Source organism: Notothenia rossii (assembly GCF_949606895.1).
Source record: "Notothenia rossii genome assembly, chromosome: 10".
NCBI classification, from domain to species: Eukaryota; Metazoa; Chordata; class Actinopteri; order Perciformes; family Nototheniidae; genus Notothenia; species Notothenia rossii.
The window spans coordinates 20,215,144-20,234,678 of record NC_136908.1 but is presented as its reverse complement, the minus strand read 5'-3'; the positions used below and the strand labels follow the sequence as shown (position 1 = coordinate 20,234,678).

Sequence of the window (19,535 nt, the reverse complement as noted above, 5' to 3'; positions counted from 1 at the left end):
GGTTACTGGTTAAACTTTTACAGGTATTTAGTTTTTGTAACGGAATACAAGCCTGAGCTCATCATAATTGGTCTGTCATGAGTGCCAAGATGCTAGTGTTTTAATTATAGGCTTTCTTTTTGCTACTTGTCGCAAGTTCTCTTTCTGTCTCGCGGTGACATGGCCGTAAAGAGCGCACGCACTCAGTAGCGCGTGAGTCGGGCTCGTGCTTTTTGTCGTCGTTATTTCGAGTGAGCGCTGAGGGAGAGAGGAGAGCGAGCTACCGTCCTCGTGCGGATTTCACCAAACACAAGGCGCAGGGAGGACTTTGCAATTTAAACCGTGCGTATTTGTAAATATTTTGTCAGGTTTACACACAGAAAAAGAGAGAGAAAAAAGAAGTGCCTGGAGAGAGAGAGGGGGGGAGGAATTACCAAAACGCAACACGTATCCGGTGGGATCCTCTCCTGAGAGAGAGAAGCGGCCGGAGTTGGAGCGAAGGGTGCAAGGAAAGCGAGAGGGAGAAGAAGAAGAAGCAGAGGGGAAACATTTGACATTTCACTCGCAACAACGCGTTTTAATTCACAAAGAGGAATAATGAGGAACGTTTGGATAATTTTCACTCTCGGGCTGACCGTCTTCCTCTCCGGGGAAAGGGTAAGTTTTTTGGAACTTAAAAACGGGGTGATAGCTGTGGGGGTGAACGGCAACTTTACGGACCACTAGCTGTTTTTATTTTGCAGTTTGTTTGAGAAAACCCGAGCAGTTCAATGGAAACAGTTACATGTTTCTACTCATCGTGTGTGCAATGCACTGCTTTACTATGCGGGATTAAAAAAGGAAAAACGCTGCATGCGTAATTCCCCAAGAAGTTTCCATTGAATCTCTGTCAGACATCCAAGCAGACAGGCCTATTGCTGCTACTTTGCATGAGCCCATGACAATTTTCCTTAAAGCATATTAGATACTGAAATATGCATGAAGCTTAAGTACAGTCTGTAGAGGTCAATGTGATTCTCTCACTGCTTCCCTGTAGGTGTTCAGCATATATATATTTGTTAAACATGGAGCACAACTTTAAAGGAATGCTTTTATCTGTAGCCTAAAACACTTTCACATCTATAAGGTCATAACTATTAAGACATATGTTCTAGAGAGGCTTTGAAAATATCACATAGGAACTACATGACATCTAAAATAAAGTATTACCAAACTGACTGTCAGAGAGCTCCTTTATATGAGCAGTATTGTAGTGATTTGTTATGCTTTTGATTCCTATGCTTGCTGAAATGCATGTATTATTATTATTGGCACGTATACAGATGAACTTATGTATTTAGGTCTTAATTCTGGTGGCAAGCATTAAATGGTTGTCTGATCTAATATCCTCAAATGTCCTTTCCAATATTTTGTACTACCAGCTTACTTAAACCCACATATTGCCTTTCATCTCTGTTGTTTCCAGCTTCAGGTTGAAGTCAGTGTTGAGCTCCTCACTGTGTGTGCATGGCTCTGCAAAATTGGCCTGGCTGCTGGAATGACACATTTTGGCACTTTCATGTGCAGCCTCTGTCATTATAGCCCCCTCCTGTTGTTTCTCTGTGGGCTGTGACTTGTCGCTTGGCGCAGTGCCCCTGTTAGAGCCGCTGATTAGCTGATTCAGACACTTGTTTTAATGACTCATTGTTTTGCATGTGGTGACCCTCAGGGTGCACTTTTACATGTTATTCACACCAGGGCTGTGTTTTTCTGTACAGCAATTCAAAAATGACCCTGTGTATGCAATGGCCCAATTTGCACAAAGTGACCATACAATGGGAAATATGAAAGTACAGTACTTTTATGACAGTGTCAAAGGCAATTCAAAGTCTCACCAAGGTACTTATTGCAATAGTACATTTGATTGCAGTACAAAGTTATTCTCTTGGTCACATAGAGTATAAATCCTACCCTAAATCAACAGATTCTTACAAAATACGAGTTAATCAATCACAAACATTTGGCAGGATGCTTGACTATCATGATTGAGTTGACACACACACACACACACACACACACACACACACACACACACACACACACACACACACACACACACACACACACACACACACACACACACGACGATATCTACCTCCCTTCTATCTGTGTCCCCCGAAGGCCTCACTGGGACACATGGCATTGATTCTCAATATTGGCTCTCTGGTGTTGACAAGTGGTTGATAACGTGTTTTGGACATCTGTCTGTGTTTTAATTACCACATTGCATCACACAGGGGCACAGTGTGATTCTCAGTTGCTTTAGATAACATTTAGATACATTATTTCACTGCTCACCCCCCACAATCATATCGGGCTAAAACAGTTGTGCTTTTGTCTAGAAACCATTTATGTTTCTGACTTGTAGTTTTATTTGTGTTGGCTTGCTTGGTCAGTAACACTCTGAGTGTAACGCAACATGTGAGGTCTCGGCACATGTTGAAGGAAAATTCACTCAAGGTATGTGGGTGTGTTATCATCCTATCTCTCATTAGATGAGGTCAACCAAGTGAATGTGGAATTGTAACAGTGTGCTTTCTTCTCTTCTCTCACATTGTTTTTGTCACATTTTCCACTAATTTCTTTCTCAAAAACTTTTGGAACAGTTTGGTTTGGCTAATATGCGCTCAGGCCACCTCGTCGTGTTTCGGTGTGCGCCACTCACCAGATGTAGTGGTCTGTAATTTGTGTCATGTTTCGGTGGGAAGCGTGGGTGTTGTTCACCTCCCTTTACATCTGTGATTTACAAGGGGGCTCTGAGTGCTGTCTCGCTGTCTGATGCTACATTTAAAGGATAACTTCAGAAGAGGGAGGGAATTAGTGTCAGGGTGGTGGAGGAAACCAGGAGTGTGGCGGAACAGAAAGAAAAGGAAATGGGAGGATGGAGGAGACGGACTCAACATGACATGGAATGTCTCTGTTCAAGTTCAAAGGAGTTCTGAAGGCAACCCAAGGAAGATCTGTTTATTTTCTCTCTCATGGGCATTTGTTATGGACTTACCCCATTCATGTAGATGATGCAGCTGCTGTCTGAGTTGTTTCTCAAAAGGGCAAGTGAGGTCAGGTTACTGATAAACTACCCTCGGATGCTAGAAAAGAAAAGACATTTCAAGCCAGAGGGGAAAAGGCCATAGCAGCAAATGCAAGCGTTCAAAGGGAAGCCTTTCATTACTTCTCATGGAAGTGCAAAGCGAGTATTGTGAGGGATATATTATCTGCTAATCCAGTTTCATTTTCTTGCTTGAATTGGTCGTTTTCTGATGATTAGTTGGTAATGAAAAGATCAGCACAGACGCACTGACCTTCGTCTCAACTTAAGGCTGTCTCGAGCATTTCCCCAGACAACTACTCGCTAAAACATTCACACGTCATTCAACCTAGATACACCAAGAACATTATAAAACCCTCACTTCTATTTCCTCTGCGCAGATTAGCTATATTAATCCTAAAAGTATTTTATTGCCTCTCCTGAGCTAAACGCAACCCATCACCTTTTTTTATGGCTTGAACCTGAATGAGGAGTGTTCAAATTCCCATTTTATTCTCCACCGATAAAAGCAGTATGCTTCATCTACAGCACTTAATTTTAAATGTACTATATAATGAATAAGTAAAATGCCTGTCTGCCGTGGGTGGAAAACATATGTTACACTATTTTCTCCACCATTCTGTAACCAAGAGGAGAAAATACAAAGGGAGTGGTGGGGAATAAAAAGGAAGGAAACAATTGACAAAAATAACGAATGTAATAAAAGTCGAGGTCCTTACGGAGCTGAAAAATGAAAGGATGTATTGCCACATAGAAGCAGATGCTGTGCAGCGACTGCAGCTTCTCCTGCTGTATTTTTAATGATGCTCTTTTATTTTGCATTACCCTAGAATTCCTCGTACTGCAGACAGCCCCCCTGCATGCTTGTGTTTTGTCTGACTGTGGATAAACTGTGTTTTCTCGTTTATTGTTGTAATAAATCTGCTGCGGACAAACACAGGAGCACAGACTTTCCTGCTCTGCGGACCAACGTGTGCCTCCTCGCTGGTGTGCGTCCCTTCGGGGTGGGGGGGGGGGTGCATTCACTCTGTCCCTGTCCCTGCCAAGCATTATGCATTCACTAATGGACTCTACAGAAGGCCGCGGCTGCTGGACCACTGAAAGCACAACCGCCACCAACCCCCCTCTCTTTTCCCTGAATCCATCTGTGTCCACACATGAACTCCTGTTTTTGTCACCATGCAGGCACACACACACACGACAAGTAGATAAACACACATTGGCACACACAGCCTCCTGCCTCCCCCATGTTGTTTTTCTCTGTACATTGCACCCCTCTGCCAGCGTGGTCAAGAAGCTGCCTGTTATTATCACAGCGTCACGGATTAGGCTGAGAACAGTGGCGTTATATCTCCCTCTCAGGCATCTGGAAGCAATGAAGGGCAAGAGTATATCTGACTTACGATACACCCCCTTTTTGCCCCTTAAGATGTCAAGTCCCTGCATTGAATTTGCCGACATCTGCGGGTCGTATGTGTCTGAGAGTAGCTCCCCCTCTTCCGCCATTGTCACAAAGTTGGCTCTTACTTTGGCGGGGACTTGTGCACACTCGTAAAGACTCTCAAATAGTCCAACTCTGTTGACTGTGCATGTGTTTGTGTGTGCATCCGTGCCTTTTAATGTCCCTCTGGTACAGCCACGTGTTTAAAATACACTGTCATCTCAGCCACCGAGGCATGGGGAAAACACATTAGGGAGCTGTGGCTGCTGGTTTATGTTGGGCCGCAACCACCTTGGCTATAGCAGACTATCATAGGCTATGTCATCGCACAGTAAAAGCCTTTTTTGCATGTGCTTGTGGCAATCTGGGTAAAAACATTTAGACATATAAGATCTGGAACATTACTTTTTGCTCTGTTCCCACCCTCTTTCTTCTACCTAATTAGCTTAGCAAATGGAAACTTCCTTGGCAGACCTGCAGTGGAGGGGATTGTGGTTGTGACAAAGAGAAATGGGGAAAACCCTGTGTCGGGACGTCGGGACGTGTGTTTTTTTTACTGCCTTCCAGTTCCAGTTGGTAGGGGGAAGAGAGATGAAGGAGATGGAGTGGGGGGAGAGTGTGATCCCTGCCTCCCTTTTGGGGCTCAGGTTTTCCCAGGACAGGGCCTGTCTGCAGTATGCTGTTTGAGGTGTGAAAAGTGTCTAGCTTGGCAGGGGTGGGGGGGGATGAAAGAGACAAACTGAGGGCTACTAGTGCTACTTGGTATGGGACTACTGGACTGCTTTCCTTTTGCAACAGTTTGTGAGCATTTAAGAAGTCAACCTTTTGCTGTTTACTTTGTTATAACGGCAAAATAAACTTCATCCATTTTAACTTTTTCTTATTTAAAGAGCCTGTGATAGCCTCCCAACAACTGTTGTGCAATGAAATATTGGGCTACTAGTCATCTCGAACCGTCAGTTTAAAAAAGAAGGTGCGATACCGTTCCGATAAATATAAATAATTTCGAACATCGCGGGGAAATTCCTTCGACTCATTTTGAAGTTTTGGGGGAAGCCGGAAGTGACGTCAATGCGGGAACGCTTCACTGTGCGGCAAGAGAGCCAAACACGGACTTACTGAGTTTAGGCACGTTAATAATGTTTGAATGAAGTTGACTACAGTATATTCATATCTGTCAGTGCTTTCATGTCAATTCGGCGAACATAAACATAAATGATCGTGGTGAAAATGATGATTAAATTAGGATTAAAAATCGGTAGTGAGAGCTGCTGAATTTCTTCCCGTCGGATGTGATATAAAAACAAATCGATTATTTTTATATTTGTAAACTCAAGTGGATGAAACTACATTTATTAGTGCTTTCATGTCAATTCGGCGAACATATGATACATTAAATGATTGTGAGGATGATGATTTTAAAATTGTTTGTTTGAGCCGGTCTGCATTTCCTGATGAAAAAACAAACTTTTTGTAGTTGTAGTACACCAACATGGATTAAACGTGTCGTTTTTTTACCACAATGTTGGGGAAATTAATGGATAAAAGGCACGGATTATTATTATTATTATTATTCCCACTCCGATCGGGACACTAGGTCCACCGTTTCCCCGCAACGAGGCTCCCCCCGTTGACAGTTTACGTGGGCTGGGCTGGGTGCAGTGGCGGACTGGCCATCGGGACGAATCCCGATGGGCCAGTACCGAAGTGGGCCGGTCGGATAAGTCACTAGCACATCCCCCACTCCCCCCGTTGACAATTTACTGGCGGTACCGAAGTGGCCGGTCGAGAGTCCCGGGATGATTTTTAGTCCCAGTCCACCACTGGCTACATGACCGTATGATCGCCCATATTGACGCACCTAATTCCTAAACTTCTAACAGATACAACATAAACCGATCCTTCAGCCTCATATGAGCTCTCAGACACGTTCAAAATTAAACTGTCATCGCTGTCTGAGCTTGCTGCTGTGTGCGCCATCGTGCGTTTACATGCAGAAACTGGGATCCTGAACGGTGCAGCTGGAGCGCTGTGCCCGCAATGACGTCACACATAATTAGGCGGGACTTGAAGAATCCCCGAGAAGATCCAGAAAATGGTCAACATTGAAGGGCAGATTAATGGTTATCAAAGTACAAATATCCAAAATCAGTTCAGTAACGGTTTTCAAGGGGATAATATTTACTCAAATTGATGGGTTTGGATGATGGGGGAAACTTGTGTCACATGCTCTTTAAACATTTTTTTTAAATTCCTGAGGTTCACATTTAAACCATTTAAACACAGAAAAATTGCATTGAAGCATTAATATCTTATCATATATATTTTTTTGTTCAGTTTAATATCTCATTAATACTAATACACCACTGTATATATTGTATAGGACTACAATGTGCACGTTTACTTTGACTTCTTACGTTTATATACTGTACATATTACATTTAATTTATTTGTAATGGAAATGTTACTTTAAATTCTTATCTTTTATATAAATGTCTTAATTGTTTTTATCTTTTAATCGCACTTTCTTACATGAATATTTTTGTTCGACTTTTTGATTAGGTTTTTATTTATTAATTTCCAAAATGGAGAAAACAGTCACTTTACCCGATTTCCCCCGGGGTAAATAAAGTATTCTGATTCTGGTTGCATTTTCCAAGCCATGCGAAACCTTCACTTCAGCTATGCTTTGTTGAATCTGGCACTTTATTGCAATGCTGTTGGATGGATTTCATACTGTCTAGGGACGTCAAAGCACATAACTAATCCTCATAAGAAATGTACAGAGTTGGGTCGCTGTAATTTACCGTAAAGCTGAAGTAGACATTAGACAGCTCGCCCTACTGCAACTAAGACAAATACATCCTTTGAAGTCATATTAAATATCATTAGTTCAGGTTTTGTTGGTCGGCTGTTCAAAAGATGAAATTAAATCAAATGCTGCATGTGAAACTTTCTCGGTTGACTTTGTTCTGCTGAATAGACAATGATCTTAGGGGCACATGTGTTCCATGTGTACACTATCCAAAAAGAAAGTTGAAGCCATGACGTCTGAAGGTTTTTCCATCTGACTCCAGAGATTGCTGTGGAAAATGGCACGGCACATTTAACACATCTGTGCTCACCCCTATTTACGAGCACACTTTATCGTCTCTAAAAGGCACCCAATTGATATCTGCACTGGCGTTCCTCCAAGCAGAAAAATGTACTTCTAATGTCTGGTGTTTCCATTATACCCCCCCCCCCCCCCCCCCCCCTGTTTCGAATGAAAACATCACCAAATGAGCTAAAGCGTGTAAATCATGCCTTCTATGCAGGGCGTATTACCAACCGCAAATTATACTCCATGCAGTCACTTCATTTAGAGCTGCTTTCATGAGAAAACTCTTGAGACTCCGGAGGGTATTTGGGGAGGGTGATGAGCTGGAGAGGCAAATTCATTAGTGAACTCCCCACATAGCACAAACACTTCTCCCCCTAAGTGCATGCTGGTGTGTCAACTCATCTTGTTTTAGTGAAAAGCAGTGACTTTAAAGGCTGCAATTGAGCCCTCATGAATATTCATTAGTGAGATGAGCTCGTCATTGTAATGGGTCCCAAAAAAAAGAGGAAGTGTTTCCATCGATGTGTCTACGTGGGTAGTCTCAGGAGACCCCTGAATGCTTCCAGCTTTTAATAATTTCCTTATGAGCACATAACCTGTAATTCAATAATAGGCTAGTTTTATAGCATGCTTAGAAAAAATGTGCATGTGTCTCCAACACTACATTTTCTTGGCAAAAACAAAGCAGTACTTTTATGTCCGAGTTTTTAAGCCTAGTTTAGTTTTTAAAGGCGATGAAAAGAGCTGCTTTTCCTGAACATTGCTTCGGTTTGAAATTTTTGTTTTGGAGAAACCGTGATGTCAAGACCCTATCCAGATGTTAATGCGTACAGTTGTGGACATCCGGTGCTTGAAAGTGTAAACTGTGACCAAATCACCTAAGGGTCCAGACACTGACTCACACTGTAGGACTGTATGAGCTAACAGCGGTGAAAAGGGGGCAAATATAGAAAGGGACATAGCTGGGCCCTAAATGAAAGAAAACACTTAGTGTCCTTTGCTACTGAGGATCAAACTGAGGGTCTTTCACACCACGTCTGAAACTCATTTATAGTCGGTAATCTGAAAAAACATGTGGGATTTTGACGCACATGAAACCCTTTTTTTTTCCAAATAGATTTGAAGTGGAAAAAAGTCCAAGCTATGAACACAGGTCCTCCTGTGCTCTATGAATGGTGCCAGCAACTCTAACCTTCATTTTGTTTGTATACATCACTTTAGCTGCTTTCTTTTAGTTCTAGTCATTGGTCATTCAACATTTTTATTTACGCAATTAAGATTGAACATCATCTGCAACATAGCATGCATATACAAGTATTTTCTTTTAGTTTTATTTAAATTAAAAAGTGTTTTTTTATCTCACAATAAGTATCAAAATAGTATGAAAAGTTTTAAAGTAAGCATATGTTACTTATTCAAGTGTCAAATCAATGCCAGTTAATTTCTTTATTTAATCATTTGATGTTTTGTATGAAAAACCCCTGTCAAGAAGATATATAGCCTGTAAAGTGGCATCTTTAAATGTATAAACATGTTTAGTCCATTGGCATATAAGGTTGAGAAAATGGCAAATCATCACACTGCAAACAACAAGTCATTTCACTGTCAAAATATGAGTCTATTCACATTTCTGTTTGGTAGATTATGTTATTCTTCCAGTCCATGTTGTCTTACAGGAATGGAAAAGGAGTATTGTACATTGTGCGTGATTTAATAACACAAACTATATTACACTGCTACAGCTGTCATCTCTCCAACATCTGGTTGGCTGTTTGCAACCCTGTTGGATATCCTGTATTGTAACATTTTGATATTGCCAATATTCTCTAAAACAACACATTTCAGGCAGTAAATTTGACGTTTACAATGAACTGCTCAGCCCCAGGTCAAATTGCACGCCTTATCATACCACACACTGTCTCTGTGCCTCGGTTGTTAACATGATCAGAGGCACTAATGTGGCGATTCTACCAGGCGAGTTAATCTTTACTAATGCATTCTTTTAACAGCCATCTGTGATCTGCACTGCGACTGCAAAGCCTTTCAGCAGAGCATGATGCTGCGTTCGGCGCCCCGGCAGTAAGGCCTCCATTACGCCAAGGGATTGGGTTTATTATTCAGCCCAGAGAGGCTTTAGACCAGAGAAAGCGTGTCAGATGGAATCCATTTTGATTTTAAATGCAAATACCGCTGACACGCTCATTGCCAGCGCTCTCTTTACGGAGTGAAGACCACACAGTTCTTTTGTGGGTGGAAAACTTCAGGGAGAGGTATCAAAACAAACAATGGCGGCCAGTCAGAATGTGTCATGTCCACAGCCAGGTACATGATACAACCAATGACCCCTTTAATGGAAATATATGTCTTGGCCTGTTCAGTATTCACACACTATTGTGCTCGGAGATTTAAAACACATTATAAGTGTCAAATTAAAAACTTTGTTGAAGACATGAAACGACTTTAAGTCTGTCTCTCTTTTGGGATTCCTCCCTCCGTGTCTTACTTCCACCCGACATAAAATCCCTTTTAGATAGTGACATCAGCCAAGGTCACAGCTTCACTTATAATCTGCGCCGTTTTCATGGTGTAATGGAATCAGGCCGGCAGGGTGCAAAGCTTGATTACTTTGATGATGATAATTTGTTTAATCAAGTGATTGGGTGGCTGAGTGGAATGGCTGCATGACCGCTGTCCTCCAGAGTGAGCAGGATATCCTCTCAGAGCGGGAGTCTCCTGGCTTTCCAGATTCATCACCAAGAATGAAACAGTGGATAGAAAGAGAATGAGGGATCGTGTGACTGTGAAGCTTTAAGCTGCTTTAAGCCTCATAGCCTTGCAACATTTTGGCTAAAGTAAGCGTTCGCTTCTATGTCCAGTGGTGCTGCTCAATTACACCGTGAACACAGGAGCACATTTCAGTGTCATCATTACATCCAGGCACATTGTTACGCTTTTGATCACTGTTAAAGAGCAACTTCCAGGTTAAAGACACCTGTGAATAAATGTGTAGGAAAATGATGAATACACTAGATTTTTTTTTAAATATACAGAAATATACACTACAGTGACATCTGGCGTCGTTTTTGTAAGAAATGTTCACTTCCGCATAAAAAAGCCTCGGCACTTGACCTCCCGCGTGTGACGTAACACGGGGGACACAAGGGGGAGAGCGGCCGGTGTAACGTATTAATAAACATGGATCCCAATGCTAGTTTCGACACAGGAGACACAGAAGAAGTTGAACATGAATATTCGAATGCATATGACGGACCACAACCTTATAATTATAAGCCTGCTAGGCGTCCAAGAGACCAGGAGCAGCCAAGGATTAGAAGAAATAACGGCCATCGGAGAGAAATTGAGCTGTGGTGTGAGGAGAACCAGTAGAGAACTGGGCAGCTATCTTGGTGAGTGACCGGCGTTAGCTACAGAATGTTAGCTAACGTCACATCACAACATTGTGAAGTTAGCTATCATATATCAGGCTATAACTAAAGTAGCATTGATAATATAGTAACGTTACTGGCAGGACTGTTGATACTGATCCATAACAGAAACTAATGCGCAAGTATCAGCCGTATCTCACGTTACCTAATGCAACTCCACACTACGGTGCAATGTACCGGAGGAGAGACGCGAGATACGGCTGATACTTGACGATCTGGCGGAGAAAGGTCGCGGAGCCTCCATTGATATGTCGTTGTAAATGGCTTGATGGAAAGCAGGTGTGTAGTCGGGGAGGGTGCACAGCTGATTGCAGCAGGTGAGTGGAGGTTGAGCCGGGAGCCAGGAGTGACAGCCACCACGCACACACAAACAACACAGACAGGGGGAAACAAACAAACACAAAGGAGACGGCTGGAGCAGTACAGCCACCACAGCGTTACCTAATGAAACTCCACACTTTGTCTTACGGTGCCGTGTACGGGAGAGAGAGAGAGCAGCGAAAGGGGAGGGGGGGAGAGAGAAGTAATACGGTTTCCTGATAAAGCTGTGGAGAGTATGTGCTGAAGGGAGGTGGATGCACAACGCACCCAGGAACAAACGCTAGCTCCGGTCCTTTTTACTGTGGACTCGATGTCCTGACAGGCTGGTATTTGTGCAACCTGCACAAACACAATACTGCACCATGATTACAAATGGTGAAATACAATGTAAAACTACATTTCGCTAGAGAGCGGAGATGTTTCCCCTGTATGATGTAATATGACGCGTTTGACGTATGACCTTAAAAAAAAGCCGTTTGTAAGAGCAGAGCTCAAAATTGCTCCTTTCCCTCTGAATTCCTGCCCTTATGTCTCGTAAAACATATCAAATCCTGCATTCACTTTTTTAATTGTAATTTTCAAGCAAGTTAAAGCATAAATGTAGAAAAAATAAAAACCTGCAAGATGCTCTTTAAGTGTATCCAAATCTCGTAATGCTTGCAAAACCTGATTGACAAACTATGGATATGGATATTTGAGTTAGGCAGGGAGGAGAAATCGGACAAAACTGTGCTACTGAGTAACATAGAGGAATACAAAACCCCAGAAACATCGACCCCAGCTCCTTCGTCTTTTTAGTTTTTAAAGTTTTCTAAGCTCTCCCAACAATTTGTAACGTTATAATAACTTCCTGATGACTCTTTTAACTGAAGGTCTTAATGCTCAGATCAAAAGGTTTCTCTTTCACCCAAGACCAAAGCTATGTTTGCACTGTGATGACAGGAATACACAACTTGCTGGATCCTCTCTTAAACTGTGGTTAGCTCTCTCCCGCTTTAGAGGCTCCCTTTATAGTGACATTGTGTCATCCCATTTTACAGCGAGCCTTAATGAACTCCAGCGACCTCTCCACATCTGTGTGTGGTAGACAGAGCTGCCTACACATTCTCTGCATCAACACTCTGACTTGGAAGAGTGTGTTGAAGATGGCTTTTTGAAGATGATTGCTAACTGTTGCTGCCTCTGCTTTGGTTTGGTGTGGTTGAGCGCCGCTATGTGTGTCTCTGTGACCACGAGAGGCTTTTATGACACGTTTTGTTAGACCTGCAGTGTGCTGGAAACATGTGTTGGCTGGTGGGTTTTTGATAGAGGCTCCTCTTTACTTTGGGATGTACCACCACAACCTCAGCCCCCCAGCTTTCACAGCATATCTCTGTCTGTTTCTACTCGAAGGATGACTCTTTATAGATTTAATGCGCATACCATCGGCAACGCTCAGTGCTTCATCTTTCTTATTGTTTGCCGTGTCTTTTGATTTTTTTTCTTACAACCATGACTCTCTTGAGATCCCAGCAGACGCAGGCATCATTTAAAAGGTGGTAAAATAAAACCTGAAGCACAGGGTGGAGCGCAAGTCGACGAGCGTCTCGTGTTGTTTTAGGGCCTTTCAGGAAAGCCAGAGTATGGTCTTCAGAAACCACACATTCTTGTAGAATTACAGCACAGGGAAAGAATCGGGAAAGGCTGCGTAGTGAGAAAAGGACCAGAGGTTTGGCAGGCACAATAAGAGCAATTTTTAGCTGCAGGAGTTTTGTTAGTGATATTTGTCCTGCAGCTAAAGGAGGTAGCGGCCCAACAACACAAAATGGTTCTCTTCTGAGAAAGACTGGGACCTTTCTAATTGTATGGTCCTTCAGTTGAAACTATGTTTTTGTCTTGACATTGGCACTCTTTCAAAGTCCTTGCGTCTTCCACACAGTCATTAAAGATTGAAAATGCAGCCTCTGTGGTTGGAGCACTGGGCCTATTTTGGTAGCTAGAATTCAATTATTTACATTGGAAGGAGCATAAATGGGAATGTTGCCCCATCATTTCTGATGCACCACAGTCTGGAACACTTCTTAAAAAAATTAAGTCCCACAAATATGGCCAGGAAACATGATGGTTTGCTCTGACATTAGGGCTGCACACATCATCCTTATGAGGGGGAAGTGTGCATTCATTTTAATATAATTACCATCATTTAAAAAACAAGCAGCCCTCAAAAGAGTCTTTTCATTTATCAAAGCAGAAATGCAACATGCACACAAGAGGATTGAATCTGGAATGATGTGAGCTGTTCACTCTTATGTATGAGCTTACTTGTGGGTTTTCTGTTGTTTGGTTGATAAGAGAAGAATGCATCAAGCAGCTGGTCTGCATAATGAAAACACGGAAGGTTATTTTTCTTTTTGGTGTTTGTTTCGGTAAACACAGGAACTGAGCGGACCCAGTTGTGGTGTCTCTGTCAAACAGCACTCATACACAGACGTACATCACATCAGCTTCCTCTCTTTTGTTTTTGGTGTTTCGTCCCTAACGCGGGCTGTACTCTCCAAACAAAATCAAATGTGTTATTTCCCACTGGTGAAATGGTGGGTTTATGAGCAAAATGAAGTGCCTTGATTTGCCTAGATGGCTCCATCATGTCCCGTCTAATATATTGTTCACCAAACTAGTATACACCAAAATCTGTTGTTAACATTGGGGTTCTACTATTTCTTATTGTATATGACGTGTGCAATCAGGGATTCATTTGATTAAAGGATCATGGTAACTTTATATATACGAAACGTTCACTCCATCTTTACAGAAAGAAAACAACCAATCAGAGTCAAGGAGGCTCTATCCCAGTGTCACTGATGTCAAACTAGGCAGAACGGATCAAATCTGAATCCAGATGATATGACTTCATTGCCTCCTGCTTCTAAACTGAGAGAGAAAAAACATATGTAAGTGTACTGTTTAGCTTTTGAATTGGAACGTTTTGAGTCTGGTTTTAACATGACAGCTCATTTCACAGCTAAAAAGTTAACTTTAACATGTTTTGAAAACATTTGAGGCAGCTGTAAAGGCAGTAACATCATCTTGAATCATAATTATTAAGCACAGCTTGTTTAACATTTAGATGTTGGAGTTTATAAGCAGTGATTGAGCCGTGGAGTCTCTAATGCAGTATCAATTTGATACTGCATTAGAGACTCCACGGCTCCGATTATTTTCCTTTGGGCGCGGTGGAATCTTAATCTGCCAATTGTCCGAATACAGAAGCGAGTTACACTGGACGCCATTAAATGAACAGACCTTGTGTTGTTGTGAGTATGTCCACGCCAAGTTCAATTAAGGTTGGAGCTACACTACTAAGAAGTCTGAAGCGTTCTGCAGCCCATAGCAGGCTAATCTCTTTAGTATCTGCTGGCTAAACCTCAGGTGACTCTTTAGCACTGGGAATCCACACAGGTAAACGTGTCATGGTGGGAAGGTGCCCTGTGGCATCATGCTTCCTTAAACATATACGTTTTGTTCTACATATAGATACTTTGGTGTGACTACAATCAGTGCTTTATGTAGAAATACATGGTCATGACTACGTTGATTAAGCTAAGGTTCAATAGATGTGCAATATCACTGCAAAACTCAACAACAGTATATAGACAGTATGTTTAGTTCTATCATGGTGGGCCAAACAGTAGTTACAACTTGCTTCAGGAAATAAACATACACTAATAAAACTGCAAAGAAAACATTTAAATGAAAGGAATTTCTTTGTGTGCTTTTAAATATATTTTAGGTTGAAGCGTGTCTAGTGATGGAGACTGGAGATTAAAAAACCTGTGTGGTTGTGGACCCTACGCTGCGTCTGGCACACAACTAAGCTCATGCACCCCGTAATTTAACATCATTAATGTGCAATTACGTGAGTCATGCTAAGCCCACGTTGCGTAGTCATGCTGGAGCCCACTGAGAGCTGCACTTTTTCCCTGTGTCAGGATTTTCAACTCATTTGAAAAGACTTGCCCTGCCATTGAAATGCTTATATGCCCGCTTGCTCTTACTTTAAAAGCAAGAGGTTTTATTTGGAAAGGATTACATGGTTTTGAAGACCCTGAAATAAGTGATTGAGTCGTGAGTTCTGCCCTGTTGCTTTAGGATCATTAAGTGTATCCAAACTATTTTAGGGCAATAACACCATTTAGAATCACACAATGCTTATTCAGACCGTCATCCCAAATAAACTCTTTAAGATCTACTTTTAACATCTCTGCTATGAATAAAGAATGTACTATCTATTTTCTGAAAATGAAATCAAAGGTAGCTCCTTACATTGGTGGCACTGAATAGAATGTTTGTTCAGATAATGCGTCACTAATTTAGTCTTTAGGGCTTCATATGACATGATGTCTTTGGTTTGAACAAAGGGGGATTACAGTGTCTTTGGAAGAGACCCTTTTTTTCTGAGGCTTAATGTCTTCTCATGACACCAATAATGACCAGCACATCTACATCTGTTGCTGAAGTCATGTGACATTATCATGTGACATGGTGACCCAGACTGGATTAGAGGCAGCTGGAACATAAAACCCTCTTCAAACATGACAACGCACCGATGGCAGTAGATCTCCTGGGGTCATTAAAGCAATAATACACACTGCTAAGATAATGAACTAGTATTAAAGCAAGTTGATTCGTGACCTGCAGTGTGTTTAGGTCCTATTGCACAGATGTCCTGACGTCACAGCTAGCATCCACTAGCTTCTGCTACTCTATTCAATGTTATTCAGCATTTATGGCATTGGTGAAATATTCAGTTTACTGCACATATTCAGGTCCCATTCAAATGTCCACCAACTCGCTCCCCTTATGGCAGTAATCTCTGCTGTTTAAAACCATAGAACTAGTCTGGCCTATGGAATTGCGTCTTTGTCAATATGGTGTCTTGCTAAGCCTTATGGGAAATCATGTACATGCTAGAAAACTGAAATACTGATTTCATAAAGATATTAGATTGTATCTAACCTTGAAGTATTGAACCACATGTATTTTCATTATAGCCGTTCCAATGCTGGACTTTTAAGTTATTTGCATTAATATAAATGGCACTGTGATTTTTGATTTATTTTTGCTTCTGTAAGAGAATCGGGAAGTTTCGTTCTCACTTGTGCTCTCTTTTTGACCGTATTTCAAATGTATCTAGAATCGAATTATTACGATTTAAGTCTTACTTGCGTCATGCAACCATTCACATTTCACCAGTGTGTTTCTGAATCAGTCTCGGTGCATCTTGTTACACAAACACATTGTGCCCCAGACATGCTGTCTAGCTGACTATTAATACATCCTGGGCATACTGTACCGAAGGTGACGGCCCTTTGCACTCCAAGGCTGCCAACTCTCACTCACCCAATCATATTTCTCTCTGCTGTTTCTCAAACTCTGGAAAGTTTACACCCATGTTTTTATTATTTTGCGGATGAAAGCTGGGACGTACTCTTTTTCATCTGACAGGCAGCGAGATGTCTGAAGTCTGGCGCTGAGATGGAGAGCAGACAGACGCAAAAGTAGCATGAAGTGACGAAAAAGCTTGTTAAAACATAATAAAAATGTTGTATGAACCCAGGGAAGCAAACATCTCACTCTTTCATCAATTCTGTGTGTAGGTTGACATACAATGCGTGAGTGAGTGTCATGCCAACAACAAAAACAACACGTATACTACAGCACATGCAAACACGCTCACTGCTGGTCAGGATTAGCCCTGGATAATGAGATCAGGGATCAGAGATCACCACCTGCCGCTTTCCTACCACCATCTCATCCGATGCCTCTCTATTCCTTCTGTTTATATCTGTGCTTAAATCGCTACTGTCCCCTTTCTCTTTCACGGCCCCTCACTCTCTGACAGTTATAATGTTTGTGACTTCTTTCATTTCTCATCATCTCTTCCTGTCTTTAAATAGCTACAACACATTACCCCTGCTCCAAGTGATACCACACATTCCTCCAATGAAGGCAGGATTTATCCTTGACCTTTGTTGACATTTTTTTTCTTCAACATCCTTATTTATTTTCCTGCAATTTCCCGGTCTTTCTTTCTTCATCATCCTATCACGGGTTGCTGCCTTCATGCTGTCGTCCTGTGGCTCGCAGACTCCCTTGAGTCCAAATCCTCTTAAGGAAAAGGCTTGGATGGGAATTCATTCGCTGCAGCGCAAGGATTGAACCAGATCAGCCAACAAAGCAGCAAAATCGCTCTCCTCCCTCCTCGCCCTCCTCTCTTAGCTCGGCCCCATCTGCTCCCCTCTTTCTCCCCTCTGGCTTTCATCTCAGGTGATAAAGGCCTATTTGTCAGAGCTGCAGCAGTGAGAGATTGGCGTCCTGGATGGAGGAATGTGGCACATCATATTTTTTTCCCCCGCCCGCATGCTGATAAATGCATAAAGAGCCACATGTTTTTTTACAGGCATGAACATTTGTTTTGGTAATCTGGATTTCCACTCCACATTTATAGTGTTTATCTATTCTTAAACAAGATTGAAAATGGAAAAGTTTTGAGTAAATAAATCAGAAGACATGTATCTGAATTTAAAATCGTAGCTTGTCTGTTATCATATCATTCTTATGGTGGCTATGAACGCTCAATATACTAACTTAAGAAAACACAAGCAAAATATGAGTATTTAGAAGACGCCAGCTGCAATGTTAACTAGGGGTGTAACGGTATACGTATTCGTACCGAAATTATTCGGTATGGGCCCTTCGGTTCGGTACACGTGGGTACCGAAGTGTACCGAACGAATATAACGTTAAACGTAAAGAATTGAGAATGTGAACAACTTTTTAGAAGTAATCTCAGGTGCTGCGCCAAATATCCTTATGTTGCCATGTTAGCAAAGCGCTACCTGGCTATATCTGCTCCCTCTGTCCCTAGCGAGAGGGTGTTCTCCACAGCAGGAGACATTGTTAGTGCCAGAAGATCTGCCCTTTCGGTAAGCAATGTGGACAAGTTAATTTTTCTTAAAAAAAACATGAAAATACAATGACAAGCAAGTCATAATGTCAAACTGGCTGCTTAGGTACTAGTACAGTACAGCTCAAATTACAGATTATTTCAGTTCATCGAAATGCTGCACCTTAATGTTTATTTTATTATATTTTGTATTTATTTGAGTGAATACATTATTCACACTTTAATAATAATTAAAAAAAATATATATATATTTTATGTTCTGTGATCATTTTTTCTGCTGTACCGAAAACGTACCGAACCGTGACCTAAAAACCGAGGTACGTACCGAACCGAAATGTTTGTGAACCGTTACACCCCTAATGTTAACACATCCAAATGTACTTATTGGGAATATGTTTTGTGTCGTTGAACTTATAAAGATACATTTGCTTGAGTTTGTCATATTACATTGAACAACAATTGGTATAAAACTAAAAATCTAAACTAAGGTTAATCAATTGTAGTGTGATATTGAGTTTCCTTTTTGGTGGATATTGTTAGCAAGTTTAAGCTTCCAGAACCAGCAAATCATCCCCCTTCTCCAATCCATCCTGTAACTGCTGTATTTTATGTGGTGAGGTGGGGAACTCTGACCCTATAGTCCTTAAAAGCTTTCATGTTGTGGTGTTAATGATCTGTCAATGGCTCAGGGTTTTCCCCCTTTGTATTTTGGAAACACATTGGTTTGAGACACGTATACACAGACATAGAGGCGCTTGAATGTTGAAAAAAGCTTGATATTATTACATTAATAACTGGTTGCGTAGTTCATCCATCAAGCAAACGTGCAGGCCCCCCTTTCATGTGTTTCTACATACAGTATGTGAGCACAAATGCAGACACATGATGCTGAACACACCATCGCACACACCTTGCCCTGGGGAGGGTTTTACAACACCATAGGAAACACACAGGCTTTTAAAAGGCAGCGGTGATGGAAACCATGCCCTTCCATTGACAAAGTGACAGAGAAAACCAGACTGTGTGAGGTGTGACAGACTTGTTATGTGACACTGAGTCCTAGGGGACCCCTAACAACAGAAACCACTGAGAATCCATAGAAGTTCAAGACCACATTGGTATTGAACTTAAAGACAAGTGATTGGCCTCTCTTGTATTGAACAAAACATCTGTTATTTACTCTCTCAGGCTAAATGTGAATCGCCCCTGCA

General features: G+C 41.7%; 1 protein-coding gene across 1 annotated transcript in view; it reads left to right on the top strand.

The window, feature by feature from the left end:
- Window positions 1-208: 208 nt before the first annotated feature.
- The window catches only part of sdc2 (syndecan 2), a 45,238-nt gene continuing 25,911 nt past the window's right edge, over window positions 209-19,535 (top strand). Inside the window, exon 1 of the mRNA XM_079653809.1 lies at window positions 209-636. Coding sequence (XP_079509935.1) covers window positions 577-636 — 60 coding nt within the window. The 5' untranslated portion in view covers window positions 209-576. The remainder of the gene's footprint in view (window positions 637-19,535) is intronic.